We start from the raw sequence: 15,018 nt of genomic DNA, 5'->3' as shown, positions 1-15,018 counted from the left end.
AATTAGGAACTGGGTGTACAACTGGGCATAGTATGTAGTATAGTGAAATTCCGTGATTTTTTTTTCACGTTTTAAAGTTTCATATGGAATGTAATTCTTATTTAAGACCAAATCATTCTACCAAAAAAAATCAAGGTAAAAATAAAACGGCAAAAACAAGGCAAATGTCCAGCCAAGATTCAACACGATGGGCCAATGTCTCGGACCCTCTAATGTTGTTCCAGACACATCTGCACGCCAAAGTGGGGTGTTAGGGGCAATCCAGTGCACGGCCTGGCCCGATTGCCCACTTTTCTGGCTGTTTCTCTTTCTCTCTTTTGCCAGAAGGGTGTGAAGGGGTTCGAGAGAGTTTCTGGACCGATAGGGCACATCTGGGGAACGCCAAACACCCGTTAATTATATTGCTTGACAAAACAATACTAGTGGAGCCATGCCCACGAGACTGCCTACCATATAAGGGCTGCATCCAAGGCCGTGCCCACTGGTATTTCCCTCGAATATTATAACCAAAATTAAATATCTGAGACAATCCTATCAATATATGAATATTTATAGATTCATGGCCCCTCTATTGTCCAATTTGAAAGTTTACTTCTTAAATTTTAATGCGGAGAAGTTGTCTACATATCTTCCACTGAGCAACATAGGTAGTCGAAATACAATGGTATCTTATTCGTAGCGCCCAGTAAAACGGTGCATTAATATCCAGTTCATAACGGAAAAGTTCAATCTATCGTCCCTCCGCAAGTTCAACCAACCGATCTTCCAACAGCATAGGCTCCCAAAGCTCCTTAGCCTTTTTATTTTGCACCCGTAACACATCCCCTTGCAAGTAAGCCACCACTCCGCCCTTCCCAGTCGCGCTGGCAGTAATCCGAAACAATGGCAGACCATTCTGCGGATTGGCTTCGCGAAGTGGTAGAATAATAAGGCCTTGTTCCATACACCAGTTTTCGACAATCTCCTTGAAAGAAGGCTCCTCCATATGATGATGTTTGGGTTTAAGTGGAGGCACAGAAGCTGCTGCCGCTGCTTTGGCTTTCGACTTGGCTTCTTCCTGGAGAAGTTTCGGTTGGTCGCCTGTTGTTGGGCGGGGGAGTTCGGTAGCGGCGCGGTCACCAAGCTCCAGAGCCAGGTGCATGGTTTGTAATCCTTTGTTCCACTGTTCTTCTACAATGGCAAGCTCGTTGACCTCTGATGGGATTTGTTCGCGCCACCAGGAGAACCAGGTGCCAACTTCTTCGTAGTTCGGGTCGTTGGTGAGCCAGATATAGAGGATATCGTGCCACTTGGGGAAGAAGTCGGAGATCAATAGGAGGCCCATAACGTTCGGTTGGAAGAATTCCTTCCAGCGGAGGACATCTTCGAGGGGTGTCATGTCTTGGTCTTGTGGGTTGACAACGAAATGTTCACGTAGGTGTCGGGCAAGACGAGGTAATAGGTGATTGCGCAGACAGACGTCAAATTCGGAGCCCAGCGCATCGCGCCAAAGGTCCAGTCCGTTGATAAGGCCGCGACGTAAACTCCATGAATCCAAAACCACACGGAATTTTCTTTTCGTATCTGACATGAGACCGGTGGGTTGCTTTGGATTGGTATGTCGTTCGTCCAAATATTGTAGCCATTGGAAAAGCCACCATGGGAAGCGACCATCTTGTTGGCTTGATGGATGTCGGCGGCTGCTGCGTGGCTTCCATTCTTTCAAAGCGCCGCTGAGCTTTGGAACGACTTGTTGGTCGAGAAGATTGGCGAGTACAAATGGGGGGACTATCGGTTTCCAAGCAGTGACTAAGGTCGTCGCAGCTGTTGGGTCGTAAACATCCCAATCGTTCAAAAGAGCAGAGCGCACTCGTGGGAGCCAAAGAGTGTATATCATGGTTTCGTAAGGTGATGTCGACGAGCGCTGGCGAATTTGCTCATTCTCGTTCCGGCGAGAAAGAATAGGTTGAAGACGAGTGAGATTGGATACAAGAAATGTAGGATTTTGAAGCGGTTCCCATTCTTCCATCGCTTGTTTGAATAATGGATGCATAGCGGCAATGGCGGTCTCGGCGACCTTGTATTCATCCGCAATATCCTGATACTTCGATTCCATGGATTCAAGTTTCTCAGTCATCTCATCAAACTTGGACGTGGTAGTTTCGTCGTGCTCGAAGATATCCAGCTCTTCGATGGCGGCGATTAATCCAGTTAAATGATTGACTCGGCCTTGATACGCATCAAGCTCATCCACAACCTGAACTTCCTCAACTTCGATAAACTTTTTCCGTTCAGTCAAACCCTTCCACTCGTCCGCAAAAGCTTCCAAGTCATTCCGGGCTCGTCGGGCGATTTTCAAAGCTTCACCCTCTTCCTGAGTAACAAATTGTTGCGAAGACATCAATCCAGCCGTCGAGGTCAATACTCGTTGTTCCTTGCCAGTAGCATCCACCAACGACTTAAGAACATTCGGTACTTGTAACCCCTCCATATCAACCTCGATCTCTCGCGCAGTCCGGAACTTAGGCTTAGGGCGCGAGACTGGCGTGCCTGTTCCACTGCGACTATCGCGACCACCCTTCCGAGCCTCCTTCTTCTTCCGTCGCCGTTGTGCCTCTTCATCAGAGCTATCCTCGATAGATTCTCCACGTTGCGCCGCTGCTCGTTTCTCTTCTTCGCGTGTCTGTTTCGTCTTCTCTCGGACTGTGCCCAAACCCGCGCCTTGAGGTCGAGCTTGCGCTTCAATCGGAGTCACAATACCCTGACCTGTAGATCCAAGACCTTGTCCTTCCTTGTAACCCATTTTTGCCATCATGCGCGCCGCGAAAGAATTGCCTGCGCCGCCTTTCCCACCACCTCCTCCTCCCCTCGCGGCAGCTCCGCCTCCACCTCCCCCAGCCATATTATTCCACGGTTTGCGAGATGCGCTGCCTAGTCCGCCCATTCGGGGGGGCGATTCAGAGCGAGATGCAGCTCGTTTGAACCCTCGAAAGCCCATGGTCGGGCGCTCATCTTCGTCGGAGCTCATATCGTTGACTTTGCGCTTCTGACCAGCATGGGATGAGGAGGGGGACTCCATTTCCCCATATGCTGTAAGAAGTTCGAAGCAAAGCCCTTCTAACGGATGAGAATGGAGAAAAAAAGGAAACCGCTAAAAATTGTCGCTGAGTCGTCTTTCAAGCTTGATCTTTAAATTCACCTAAATTCACGTGGAGATTAGTCGGGACGGAAGAACCCCACTCCGACCGGACGAAAACAAGATGACGTTAAGCTCGGTTACTTCATAGCTCTAAGGTGTGCTCGCTCATCCTTTTTTTCCCATTTCTTTCTCCAACATAGTGCCTGTCTACCTACCTTCCTCATAATCCCAACGTTCACTTCACATTTCCTCCCTACAAAAACAAACCAACACAATGGTCGCTCTCCTCGCCAATTCTGCTCGCGTTGCCCTTCGCTCGGGAGCTTCGGCTTCCAAGGCCGGTGCTGCGGGCTTGACTTTTGCCCGCGGCAAGGCTACTCTCCCTGATCTGAGCTGTAAGTCGAACATAACCATTTAACGTATATGAATATCCATATCCATGATAGATGGATCGAATTAATTAAAACTTCAAAAATAAGAGAGAAAACTCCCAAGCTAACTAAACCATCTAGACGACTATGGCGCCCTTGAGCCATCTATCAACGGCAAGATCATGGAGCTCCACCACAAGAACCACCACAACACCTACGTCAACAGCTACAACACAGCCATTGAGCAGCTCCAGGAAGCCCAACACAAGGGCGACATCGCCGCCCAGATCTCCCTGAAGCCCGCTATCAACTTCCACGGCGGCGGTCACCTGAACCACACCCTTTTCTGGGAGAACTTGGCTCCCAAGAGCGCCGGTGGTGGTGAGGCTCCCTCTGGTGCCCTTGCTAAGGCTATTGACAGCACCTACGGTAGCCTGGGCGAGTTCCAGAGCAAGATGAACACTGCTCTGGCTGGTATTCAGGGTAGTGGTTGGGCTTGGCTTGTTAAGGACAAGCAGACTGGTCAGATTGGTATCCGTACCTATGCTGTAAGTACATGAAAGAAATCTCGTTAGGTATGAGATGTTGGTGCTAACTTTTTTCTCTCTCTTATAGAACCAGGACCCTGTTGTTGGTCAGTTCGAGCCTCTACTTGGTATTGATGCTTGGGAGCATGCTTACTAGTAAGTTTATTGTCATCTAGGTACTTGTGTGGTGAAGATGTTAACTTTTTTGTTCTAGCTTGCAATACCAGAACCGTAAGGCTGAGTACTTCTCTGCCATCTGGGATGTGATTAACTGGAAGACTGTTGAGAAGCGTTTCTCTTAAGTTATGTCTAGTGGTGTAGCGAGGAGGTAAATCCCTTGTGTGTATTGTAACATGTGTGCCAGTTTAATACCATCTATCCAATATTGATCTGTTCCTTTGAAAGAACCAAACGCAGTCGTTTGAATAGGTGATATAGATAGACTACTTTCTATACGTCGAATCCAAGTTAAACCAAATTGAAAATCCTCATGCATTTCTCGTCTAGATAAGAAAATTTTCCCTGAACCAGCAGGTTTCGCTCAAGATTCAAAAGCCAGATCAGACCAAAAACGCTTTTAGCATAAGGCATAAAGGTATCCAATCGTCGAAGCATTCACTGTGTGATAGAAGGTTCTCGTGCACGAAAGAAAGAAAAGAAAAGAAAAAAGATAAAACGAAAATTAGCCACGTCAATACTTGCCCTGTCAGCGGTATACAGGAGGGGTTGGGTATCATATAAGTACAAAAGTAAGGGCAAGGCCAACGTGGTAGATAGATATGGTGCCGGATTTAATTCACGCGGCGAGCTCTTCTCCCCACATACCGCGGCCGACGAGAAGTATCATCAGAACGCATCGTCATTTCAGAACGAGGTCGTCCAACAGGCGCATCCATTGAATCCGGTGTTTCAGAGCGCTCATAAACAAAGCCATTATCCTGACCAAGACGCGATGATGCGCGGTTCTCTTTCGATTCAGCCTCTGAGACTGAGAACCTATCCGTGACGACGGGAGTAGCTGGTTCAGACCGCTTACCACCAACACCTTTCATCCAGCCGAAGATACCAAGAGAACTGCGACGCTTATGTTCTACGCTGTGAGAAGTGGTGGGGCGAGCGGATAGAGTAGCCGAGTCCCTGTGGGAAGGTTCTCTTGCCTCCATGAACGATTGGTGAAGGGCTCTAGGCCCGCCGTAGCTACCGCCTAGGCCTTCGTTGAGCGGAAGACTGGACGAATAGATGTCGTTTGAGTTGGCGATAATCTGAGACACGGGACGTCGATTTACGCCGACCGCGTTCCTTGTTTTGGGAATGATGGGTGAGGGCGCACCGTCTTCTTCGTCGTCTTCGAAATCGGGCGCGATTGGTGATGATTGGAGACGGCGAGAGGCGGCGTTGTGAGACCGGCTGAAGAAGGGGGGTCGGAAGCTTAGTCGGCGTTTTTGTTCTGGCTCGGGGGAAGCTTGGACTTGTGATGTGGGCTCTTCGGCGATGGGCTGTTCTAGGATATCTAGAGTTTCCAGGTCAAGGGTTGGGACGTCTGCAACTTCTGGTTCGAAGGCGAAGGAGTCGACGCTTTCATCATCGTGGAAAGCAGCTTGGCTGATTACCAGGTGGTGAGGTTCTGTGGGTCTAGGCTCAATGCGTAAACCACGCTCTCTCTCCTTTCGGGATCGGGGACCTTGCTTTGCAGCAGCGATCCAATCCTGGGGTGTGAGCGGGGGAGAATCACTGAGTGATGCAACGGTCTGACAATCCGATATGACGGTCTTCGCAGGGCTCTGAGCAGGCGTGGAGAAATATGGAGGTGCGTCTTCATTGCTGTTCTGGCGGAAAGGGTCATTTAAAGTATCCAGAACTGGATTGTTAGGGCTTCCTGGACCAAGTAGCTCGTTCGCTTTCGACGCAACGGTGTTGAACGGGAAGAATGTAGGCGATTCGACGTTTGACGTAGAAACGCGAGGCGTGTCACTGCAGTTTGTCTGCATACTGTCCGTAATGTCACTTCCAGTGAAGCTAGGTCGGCCGGTGACTTCGTCGGCAGAGCGACGGCGTTCGAGTGGCCGGCCAGCAAACCATGTATCACCTTCTTGCTTTGGACTTTTTCGAGCTGCAATGCTCCCATTTGAGCCGTTGTTAGCGGTGACATAGGCCGTACTCATAGTGTCAGGAGTTGGAGGGAGTCGGGCGCCTCCAAATAGCGACGCATCTAGACGTCCACGCCCGCGCGGCTTGTTCGAATACAAGTCGGCTGTGAACATCGGCACACTAACTTTGGATGCATCGGAAGAAGCCCGATTCTGGCGCCTCCTGATGATAGTCTGGGTATTCTCCTCTCGGTCCTGGATCCAGCGATCGATATGATCATCTTTGCTTTCTTCACGCTCTGTCGGACTAGCGTAGCTGTTCATACTTTCGCTGATGGTAGATGAAGCCTTTCGAATAGGAATATCCAATCTATCAGCCTCATTCCATTTTGTCGGAGTATCGAAGGGGTGTAGCTCGCTGCACTCGCTGAGAACGCTAAGACGTGGGGAACCAGGTTCTAAAGTTTCAGCCATGGTGTGAAAGCTTTCTGACTTGGTGAGTTGACTCAGTGCCGAGTAGGACTTATTCTTCTCGGGTGCGTAGAGACTGCGCAAAGTAGCAGTACTCTCGTTATCATCGCGAAGGAATGAGGGAGCTTTGCTCAACTGCCGTAGCTCGGGGGACATGAAAGACGCTCGCTTGGACGAGGTTCTTTCCGGGATGTCAATTGTGATTTGGGCTTTGGGGGTTGCAGCGCTGGGACCGTCAAGAACCAGTCTGTTCGACAACGAGGATGTTCGTCCATTTGTCTTTAGTTGATCATTTTCTGCCTCAAGCTTGCATATCCATTGCACAGCTTCCTCAACGGCTTTGTCCTTTGTTTCAAGCTCTTGTCGAAGTTGACTATTGATATCTCGTAAGCCTTGGCTTTGTTTGTTGATGGCCCGTAGCTCCACCACTTCCTCCTCCAATCCATGTAGGCGATTCAGCTCTTCTTCCATCTCTACCATCCGCTCTAATTTCTTCTCCAGAGTCCCCATCTGTTGTGTTCGATGAAATATTTCCAACTTCAGGTCGAAGTTCAGCTTTGTCATTTTGGAGACGTACTGATGATGTCAGCTTTTGAATAATGGATGTCGACAATCTAGTAAAGATGCATGCATACCTGATCCATTTCCCGCACTCCCATCTCCTTCAACTGAGATTGTGCAGCCGCAGCAGCCTGGCTGACTTTGCGCGCCTTTTCTGATGCGGTATCCTCCTGTAAACGATTTCGGTCTGGTGTTCGCGGACTTTCAGCTCCATCTTCTGAAATGCTGCCTCGTGAGCCACGGTTGGCTCGTTCTTCCTTAAGGAGTCCTTGTAATAAGGTCGACGTTGGATTTATTAATGTGGGAGTGCCGCTTTCTGGCGTTTCTGTTGCATCGCAGGGTCAGCTCTTGTTCTTGTCTTCTTGACCTCTCATGTCTTCCAATCCCAGTGAAGTGAACATACTATATCGTTGTGGAGGTGTCCTGACACCACCTCGTACTGGCGACTGATCATTGAGCCAGGATCTCTCAGCGTTATTGCGAGGAGGAGTATACATATTGCTTCGACCCTTCACGCGAGAAAGCGATGGATGCTGAGGACGATCGGAGGAGTGACCTGAAGAAGTGGCGATGTCAGTCCCGATTTGGGAGGAGAATTTCAAATAGGACTGCGCGCGTGGACCTATCAGGGCGAGTGGGGCAATGATGATTGAACGTACTGCTCGAGCGAGATTTTGAGGAGACACGACTACTGCCAGCAGCTGGAGCAGTCTCTGTATGTGTATGATATACGGGGGCAGGTTTCGAGTGCGAAGGGGGCTTCTGTACGGAAACCCTCCGTTTTTGAGTTCGGTTTTCTTTTTCCATAGCTGGATCCATCATGTTTTAATTTTAATTATAACAGATTTACTTTTCATGCGCATCGCATCCTTGACGCAATGCGGATCTGTCGTTTTTGGAGGAACGCCTGCGTCTCCAGCAATCAGTGGGCGGGATCTATGCTAGGTGCAGATAGATGCGCCGGTGGGTATAATGATCCATGTAATGAAGGGATTTAATTGGGTGACAATTCAGACAATGAATTGGATGATCGAAAATAGAGGTGGGATAGATGTGGGAAAATGGACTGCAGGAAGCGAGGGGGGAGAATAGGGAAGCAAATGGCGCGAGATCTTGGTTGAACTGGTGGAGACGGAACCAGGAACCCACTGGGTTCCGGCGATTAAAGGCGATTGGGATTGATCGAATCAGGGCCGAGTCCACTATAGCCCTGGATAGGAAAATTGGTAAAGCGAGGGGATCAATAGGAGGGGGGAGGTGAGATTGTGATGAGTCGCGCCTCGCATATGAGAGACTGTTTAAGGATCGACGAGGGAGAAAAGAGAAAAAAGAAAAAAGAAAGAAAAAGAAAAAGAAAAAGAAAAAAAACAATAGAACCAAAGCTGAATAGAACTTGTCTCCGCTGTTTATTGTGGACAACGATGCCAGGAATGAAGGGCCAAAAAGCAAAAAAAAGAATGGAAGAATGGAAGAAAGTCAAGACGAAAATTCCATCGAAAATGAAAATGAACATCACTAACATCATCGAGCCCAGCCTCTTCTCTCTCGTCGATCTCTCGCTGTTCCTGACATCAATTGGGCCCAATCGGATGGAGCCCGTGGGGTCTCAGCTGCCCTTGCACCCGTAGCGTCGGGATTTAAGGGGGCAAACAAGCAAACCAGACAAAGAAATCCCCAAATCACATCCAAATCACATCCACTTTCAAGCAGCGTCTGTTAATATTTCCAAGATTCTTCGTATACAGATTAAATTCTACAGTATATATGGACTCAGTTATTCCCACATACTCGGCATTTTCTACTCTATACATGCTTTCCGATCCTTCATACCGGATCATCCCATAGTCTGAAACCTAAATCCAATAAGATTTGCCCCGTCCATCACTGTGCTTTGGTTCCCGCTTGAGAGGCAGATACGAGAGATTCATTTCTATGTACTGAATATCTACCTCTACATTTGGTTCTCCACATTATATACGAGTATTGCACAATTGATGAAAAATTACTCTGAAATCTGGACTTCGTATATTCCCGACGCGCCTCCTCTTCTCCGGTGGATACATCGCATTTACTGCCCCAGACCTATCCAGTCGCCCCCGCCCTCCACGTCACAAGTTATCACATTTCTGAAACGCGCATACAGTACCCTATAAACTCTGTATCTAATTGATTAGCTTCACTAGACCAGGCTAGCATGATACATACTTGTATCAATTAATTCTCCTATCCATTGCACCCTTTGATATTAAGTACCATATAAGTACCTACCTCTATACCCTCCATAAATCCACCAATAGGTGCACTACATACTAGAACAATTACCCACCATGATCCCTGTGGACTGTAATCTTGTAAATCAGAAACGTAACCTTCCAAGGTGAATAACAATTAAACTCCAAATTAAATGATAGATCTCATAACAAGCAGCAACATCTCCAAGACGAGCACAGCTCAGCCCAAATCATTTTCATCGCCGCCACTGCACCGACACTAAATAGTCCGGTCTCACTTCCTCTTTGCTTCTCCAGCCCAGATCCGCATCTCCTTCGCTCGGTCATGAGCTGCCCGGAACACTATGACGTGTCAGCCACCACTTCATAGGTCTTATCAATGCGGTCATCAACACGGAAACTTACATTGTCGCTCTGCTTCGTCCAATCCCCGAAGAAATTCAACACCACCTCCAACTGCACCACGCGGGTTATGAGCGTGGTCCGCTATCTCAGCCGCTCGTCGTTTGAATGTCTGTATTACTATAATGAGTACCCAGCCTAGATCCCGACATAGATAGGATAACCGTGGTAGTGGAAGTGGCAGTGGAAGAACATACATTAGTTAACACGTCAACCATCTCTTCCTCTTCGAATAATTCCAGAATCCGCTCGCTGAGGTGGTAGAAATGCGGTGCCAATGCGCGCAGATCTACAGTCCGGGGATCAGCTTTCAGCGCATTCATTACTCGTTCTGAGAGTGCATCGGGCATATCAAGCGTCACAAGACGAGAAGTCCCTATGCGAGCCCTGTTAATTCCCAAGTTAGATTAAAACGGATTCGGTATCTCAAAGTATCCTTGAGGATATTGGAGTCTGTCTCACGCGATAGAAAGCATTTCACCCAGCCATAGTGGGAGATCGATACGTGTCCCGGCTTTGATCTGGAATTGTAGTGTTAGTTTCTAGACCCAATGCAACATTACGTTACATTAAAATGTACATCTTCACCCGCATTGCCTTCGAGAACACCCAGTCCGGGGACTTCTAGCTCGAATGTGCACGGTAATTTCTGGATCGAGGCGTTAGTCCACGGTGCGGGGCTTGAGTTGGGTCTTCGATTTTCCTGCTCGAGGGCCTTCACTCACCTGCGCATCTGTCAGGATGGAATCAATGTCATAGTAGGACATCGTGATTTCCGATTCAATCGTTCCCCTCGTCGGGCCGATCTGGTGTCTTGCTGGTCGAATACTGTTAATTCAGTCGCGTCCCGTCGTCAATGGCGCGCGTAGTCACGTGCTCTTAATTAATGCCTCCAGGTGTTTAAGTGGTTCCACATTGGGGTAATTGGCATGATATTTTTTAGGCGTAATCTTCGACAGTCGCGAATAAAAGTTGCTCGGTCCATTCAACTGATTTCAAATTCTAATGGGTATTCAAATCATCTGATATGCTTGTAATTTGGTATGGGATCAAAGAGATCATTCTGGCTGATGCTCTTTTTGGAGTATTTTTGACTTTGACATAGGCCTACAAATCGGAAAATTGATTATCAAATCCGGTCTTGGTGTAGTTGGTTATCGCATCTGACTGTAATTGTTTATATGTCATCAGAAAGTCCGCGGTTCGATTCCGCGAGACCGGATAATTTTTTTGGTTTTTGTTGCATCGAACATTTGAATGAAAAAAAGGCTAGTCCTTCCACAAGGCATGTCATTCTATTCCCTGGGCAGAATACCTGTAGCAGAGCCTCCATTTTCCTTTCTTATTTCAAGTTCAGCCTCCACTCCCTTGCTTTTTGTGTGGATTGAGGTACGAAATAGCCCTATACTGACTATTGGAGATGCAATCGCTTCGTTTTTACGATACCCAGATCCGCATTCTCAGGGTAGCTGTCTAATTAGCAAGGAGGTGGTGAAATTAAGATCCCAGCATATGTAATCAACTATTAATTCCGAATTAATCGCCAACCGATCGGCCTTCGATCCTTCACGGAAGCGATGGAAGATGGCCGCCTCTTCTTGCCGTTGGGTTTTTGGCATTTTATTCGGGGGCCTCGCAGTAGTGGTCTGCATCGTGCTCTTGGTTGTTGGGATGAGGAACCAGTCTGAATCAGATCCCTGGGGACAAGATTTCGGATCTGTTGAACCAAGAGCCCTGATATGGGGTGGAGGCTGGCCAAGCTCGTTGATCGGGAACGTACTAATCGCCAACTCGCCTCAAATCGTTTCTTTTATTCATATAATTCGCCTTTAATAGCCTCCTTACCTCCATGGCTCTCGCTGCTGAATGGAGTAGCTACGCCAACGAGCGAAAGGGCCTCCGCGTCTCAAGCAATCCGCAGAATGCTCGGAAGTCCAACTATTCTCTCTCTATACCATATTGCTACGGAATTCCACTGATGAGCTTCTCTACCCTACTTCACTGGCTTTCACTGGCTTATCTCACAGAGTATCTTCCTAGTTGGCGTCGAAACATGGGATTCTGATGGCAAACGCGACAAAGGAAACGACATTATAACTTGTGGCTGGTCTTCCGTCGGCATATTGAGTACTATCATAGTGGGAACTGTTTTTCTATTGGGAATTTCAGGGCTCAGTGTCCGACGATTTAAGTCCGGGATGCCAGTCGCAGGAAGCTGTAGTCTTGCGATTGCAGCAGCATGCCATCCAAGCTTTAATCCTAATCTTCAACGTGGAAACGGGACTAGAGAGGGCAATGCAGATATGGAGTCGGAGGATGAAGATGAGGAAATGGCACTCCTGCCTGTCCAATGGGGGGCCGTCAATGTAAACGGATCCTTGGGTCATTGTAGCTTCACGAGTCGTCATGTTGATACGCCTCGGACAAAGGGAATACAGTACCAGTGAAAGCAGAACATTTGTTCTGAGGGCTGCTTCCGAATGAGAGAAAAGAATTTTGAACAAGCCCAACCAACACTGCTACTGCTTCTTCCAACCTTCCCATCGTTCAAAATCTCCCGTGTCCAAATCAAATAAATCCAACATTCGCCCTACACTGTGGTCCACCAAGTCATCCACAGAAGAAGGTTTAACATAAAACGCTGGAACGGGAGGAAATATGATTCCTCCAGCCTGTGTCACAGAAAGCATATTCTGCAGGTGAATAGAGCTTAAAGGCGTCTCCCGCACAGCCAGGACCAACCTGCGCCGCTCCTTTAAAACAACGTCCGCGGCACGACAAATCAAATCGTCGCAAATTCCCGAGTTGATAGCCGCTAGTGTCTTTACACTGCATGGCACAACAAGCATTCCATCCACACGGAATGATCCGCTTGCTATGGGCGCAGACATGTCGTTGATATTATAGACGTGATCTGCGAGCGCTCGGATATTGGGAATCGTATAATCTGTTTCGTATTTTATCGTCGCTTCAGCCCATTTGCTAATAACAAGATGAGTCTCGATATTTAGCTGGCGGAGAGCGATCAATGTTTTGATTCCGAGGATAGATCCCGTTGCGCCGGTTAGAGCGACGATGATTCTGCGTCGTGGTGGAGAAAGTTGCGCATGGCTTATCTGAGAGGGCTCGGATTGATCTGAGCGAGTCTTGAATATGTCCATGATGGTTGATTTTATAAAATGATTTTCGTGGAATGGGCTCAGAGAAACCATCTGGGCAAGTCTCAATTCGATCGTTATGCATGATTTAGATCCCCCTCGTTTCGGCTCCAACTTGGAGAAAGTCGGACAAGGAATCCGATTAAGATCTGCACAGGGAGATCTCTGAGAGGTTACCTAACGCGATGGGACCGGTTGGACCTACCATTTGCATCAGGCTACGTTCCATGATGCTGTTCAACAATGACAGCAAGAAGAGGGGAAGCGGGGCATCTCCAACTTGGAGAAACTATACGTAATATATCACTCAAGTTTACTTATTTGAGTTGAAAAGAATGAAAAGTCGAAGGCCTTGTAACTTCAACTTCAGCTTCAAAAGTTCATCTCATTAAGAGATCATTCATTTGCGCACTCAGACAGCTTCAATGGCATACAAAGGGGATACAACCGCGTCCGAGAACTTTCGACAGTTCATCAAAGAGCTACAAGACGAAAATGACCTCATTTCAATAACCGAAGAAGTCGATCCTCACTTGGAGCTTGCAGCAGTGGCCCGTAAAGTGTACGAGACAGAGGAAAAAGCACCTCTCTTCGAAAATATCAAAGGCCGCATTGATAATGGCCTTTGTCGTGTTCTCGGGGCGCCGGTAGGCTTGAGCCGTATACCCGGGCAAAGATTTGGACGTATTGCCAAATCGTTCGGTTTGCCATCCAAGTCTACAGGTCAAGAAATCATTCAACACCTCAATAAAGCGAAGGCATATCAGCCGATTCCGCCTAAAGAAGTTTCCACTGGGCCAGTAAAAGAGCATAAGCTATTTGGAGACGACATCGATCTAACTTCGCTGCCAATACCACTTCTTCACCAGGATGATGGTGGCAAGTACATGCAAACTTTTGGCATGTTTATCGTTCAAAGTCCTGATGGACGCTGGATCAACTGGTCTATCACTCGAGGAATGATCAACGATAAACAATCTCTAGTCTGTCCCATCATTCCAAAGCAAGACATCGGAGTTATTTTTCAGATGTGGAAAGACAAAAATGAAGATATGCCCTTTGCACTATGCTTCGGCGTTCCGCCTGCGGCGATTATGGTGGGTGGAATGCCGATACCAAAGGGGACGAACGAAAGTGGATTCGTCGGTGCCTTGATAGGGAAACAAGTCGAAGTGGTTAAGTGCGAAACGAACGGTTTTCATGTTCCTGCCCATGCAGAGTTCATACTGGAGGGGAGGGCTTCTATCTCCAAATCAGCTACCGAAGGACCAATGGCCGAATACCATGGAATGGTTTATCCAGGGCAGTCTAAGCAATGGCCCGTTTTTCAAATAGATGCCATTACCTACAGAGATAACCCAATTCTACCAATTTGTGTGGCAGGCCGCGCAGCAGAGGAGAATCATACAGTATGGTCACTTATGCAAGCAGCAGAGGTTCTGAACATTTGTCAGAATGCTGGACTTCCCATTCAAATGGCATGGTGTCCGTTCGAATCGCATTGTCTCTGGTTTGCGCTACAAGTGGACCGACAAAAGTTGATAGCGCTGAACACCAACATGGCCGAGTTTAGTAATAAACTTGGACATGTGGTATTCGGATCTAAGCCTGGATGGTACATTCCGAAGATCTTTTTGGTTGGAGATGATATCGATCCGACTAATCTTCGAGATGTTATATGGGCAGAGGCTACGCGTTGCCAGCCTGGAAAAAACGAATTTCTCTTCCAAGAGTATGGGAACCTTCCTTTAATTCCGTATGTCAGCCATGGAATCAAGCCCGAGGGGTATCATGCGAAGGTAGTTCGATGCTGTATGTTTCCATGTGAATTCACAGATAAGAATGTCTTCTGGAGAGAAGGTTCTTTCCGTGGCTCATACCCTGTTGAAATTCAACAAAAGGTAGAACGGCGGTGGGAAGAATATGGGTTTCTGCGATAAAGTAGTTGTTATTTGATTTGTGGCCCCCAATATTCAATTCTGAATTCACTCGATATTGAAACAATTTGAATATTTGTTTTACGGAAATGATCCACGTTTCTCGCTCTGTTTCCCGAATTATGCAGTGCGGGTTGACCATAATTGTAACGCAG

At 47.7% G+C, this 15,018-nt stretch overlaps 7 protein-coding genes across 7 annotated transcripts; 3 read left to right on the top strand and 4 right to left on the bottom strand.

Annotated features, from left to right (window-relative positions):
• Positions 1-730: 730 nt before the first annotated feature.
• N7478_008484 (putative G-patch domain protein (TFIP11)) lies at positions 731-3,058 on the bottom strand (the record flags this gene model as incomplete). The annotated part of the gene is made up of 1 exon (XM_056924698.1): positions 731-3,058. One exon carries the CDS (start codon positions 3,056-3,058, stop codon positions 731-733), a length of 2,328 nt encoding a protein of 775 aa, XP_056777424.1.
• Positions 3,059-3,392: 334 nt separating this feature from the next.
• sod2 (superoxide dismutase sodB) lies at positions 3,393-4,318 on the top strand (the record flags this gene model as incomplete). The annotated part of the gene is made up of 4 exons (XM_056924697.1): positions 3,393-3,513; positions 3,631-4,037; positions 4,105-4,172; positions 4,231-4,318. The coding sequence occupies 4 exons, from the start codon at positions 3,393-3,395 to the stop codon at positions 4,316-4,318; spliced, it is 684 nt and encodes a 227-aa protein (XP_056777423.1).
• A 489-nt stretch (positions 4,319-4,807) lies between these two features.
• N7478_008482 (uncharacterized protein) lies at positions 4,808-7,632 on the bottom strand (the record flags this gene model as incomplete). Its single annotated transcript, XM_056924696.1, has 3 exons — positions 4,808-7,150; positions 7,210-7,460; positions 7,539-7,632. The coding sequence occupies 3 exons, from the start codon at positions 7,630-7,632 to the stop codon at positions 4,808-4,810; spliced, it is 2,688 nt and encodes an 895-aa protein (XP_056777422.1).
• Positions 7,633-9,640: 2,008 nt separating this feature from the next.
• psf3 (DNA replication protein PSF3) lies at positions 9,641-10,535 on the bottom strand (the record flags this gene model as incomplete). The annotated part of the gene is made up of 6 exons (XM_056924695.1): positions 9,641-9,708; positions 9,772-9,880; positions 9,966-10,155; positions 10,231-10,289; positions 10,349-10,417; positions 10,494-10,535. The coding sequence occupies 6 exons, from the start codon at positions 10,533-10,535 to the stop codon at positions 9,641-9,643; spliced, it is 537 nt and encodes a 178-aa protein (XP_056777421.1).
• A 1,082-nt stretch (positions 10,536-11,617) lies between these two features.
• Positions 11,618-12,215, top strand: N7478_008480 (uncharacterized protein; the record flags this gene model as incomplete). Its single annotated transcript, XM_056924694.1, has 2 exons — positions 11,618-11,639; positions 11,809-12,215. 2 exons carry the CDS (start codon positions 11,618-11,620, stop codon positions 12,213-12,215), a joined length of 429 nt encoding a protein of 142 aa, XP_056777420.1.
• A 72-nt stretch (positions 12,216-12,287) lies between these two features.
• N7478_008479 (UbiX family flavin prenyltransferase) lies at positions 12,288-12,929 on the bottom strand (the record flags this gene model as incomplete). The annotated part of the gene is made up of 1 exon (XM_056924693.1): positions 12,288-12,929. One exon carries the CDS (start codon positions 12,927-12,929, stop codon positions 12,288-12,290), a length of 642 nt encoding a protein of 213 aa, XP_056777419.1.
• Positions 12,930-13,351: 422 nt separating this feature from the next.
• Positions 13,352-14,866, top strand: N7478_008478 (UbiD family decarboxylase; the record flags this gene model as incomplete). Its single annotated transcript, XM_056924692.1, has 1 exon — positions 13,352-14,866. One exon carries the CDS (start codon positions 13,352-13,354, stop codon positions 14,864-14,866), a length of 1,515 nt encoding a protein of 504 aa, XP_056777418.1.
• Positions 14,867-15,018: the final 152 nt, after the last annotated feature.

This window comes from Penicillium angulare, assembly GCF_028827245.1.
Source record: "Penicillium angulare strain IBT 27051 chromosome Unknown utg000005l_segment0_segment0, whole genome shotgun sequence".
Lineage (NCBI taxonomy): Eukaryota > Fungi > Ascomycota > Eurotiomycetes > Eurotiales > Aspergillaceae > Penicillium > Penicillium angulare.
This window is presented reverse-complemented; position numbering and strand designations above follow the sequence as displayed.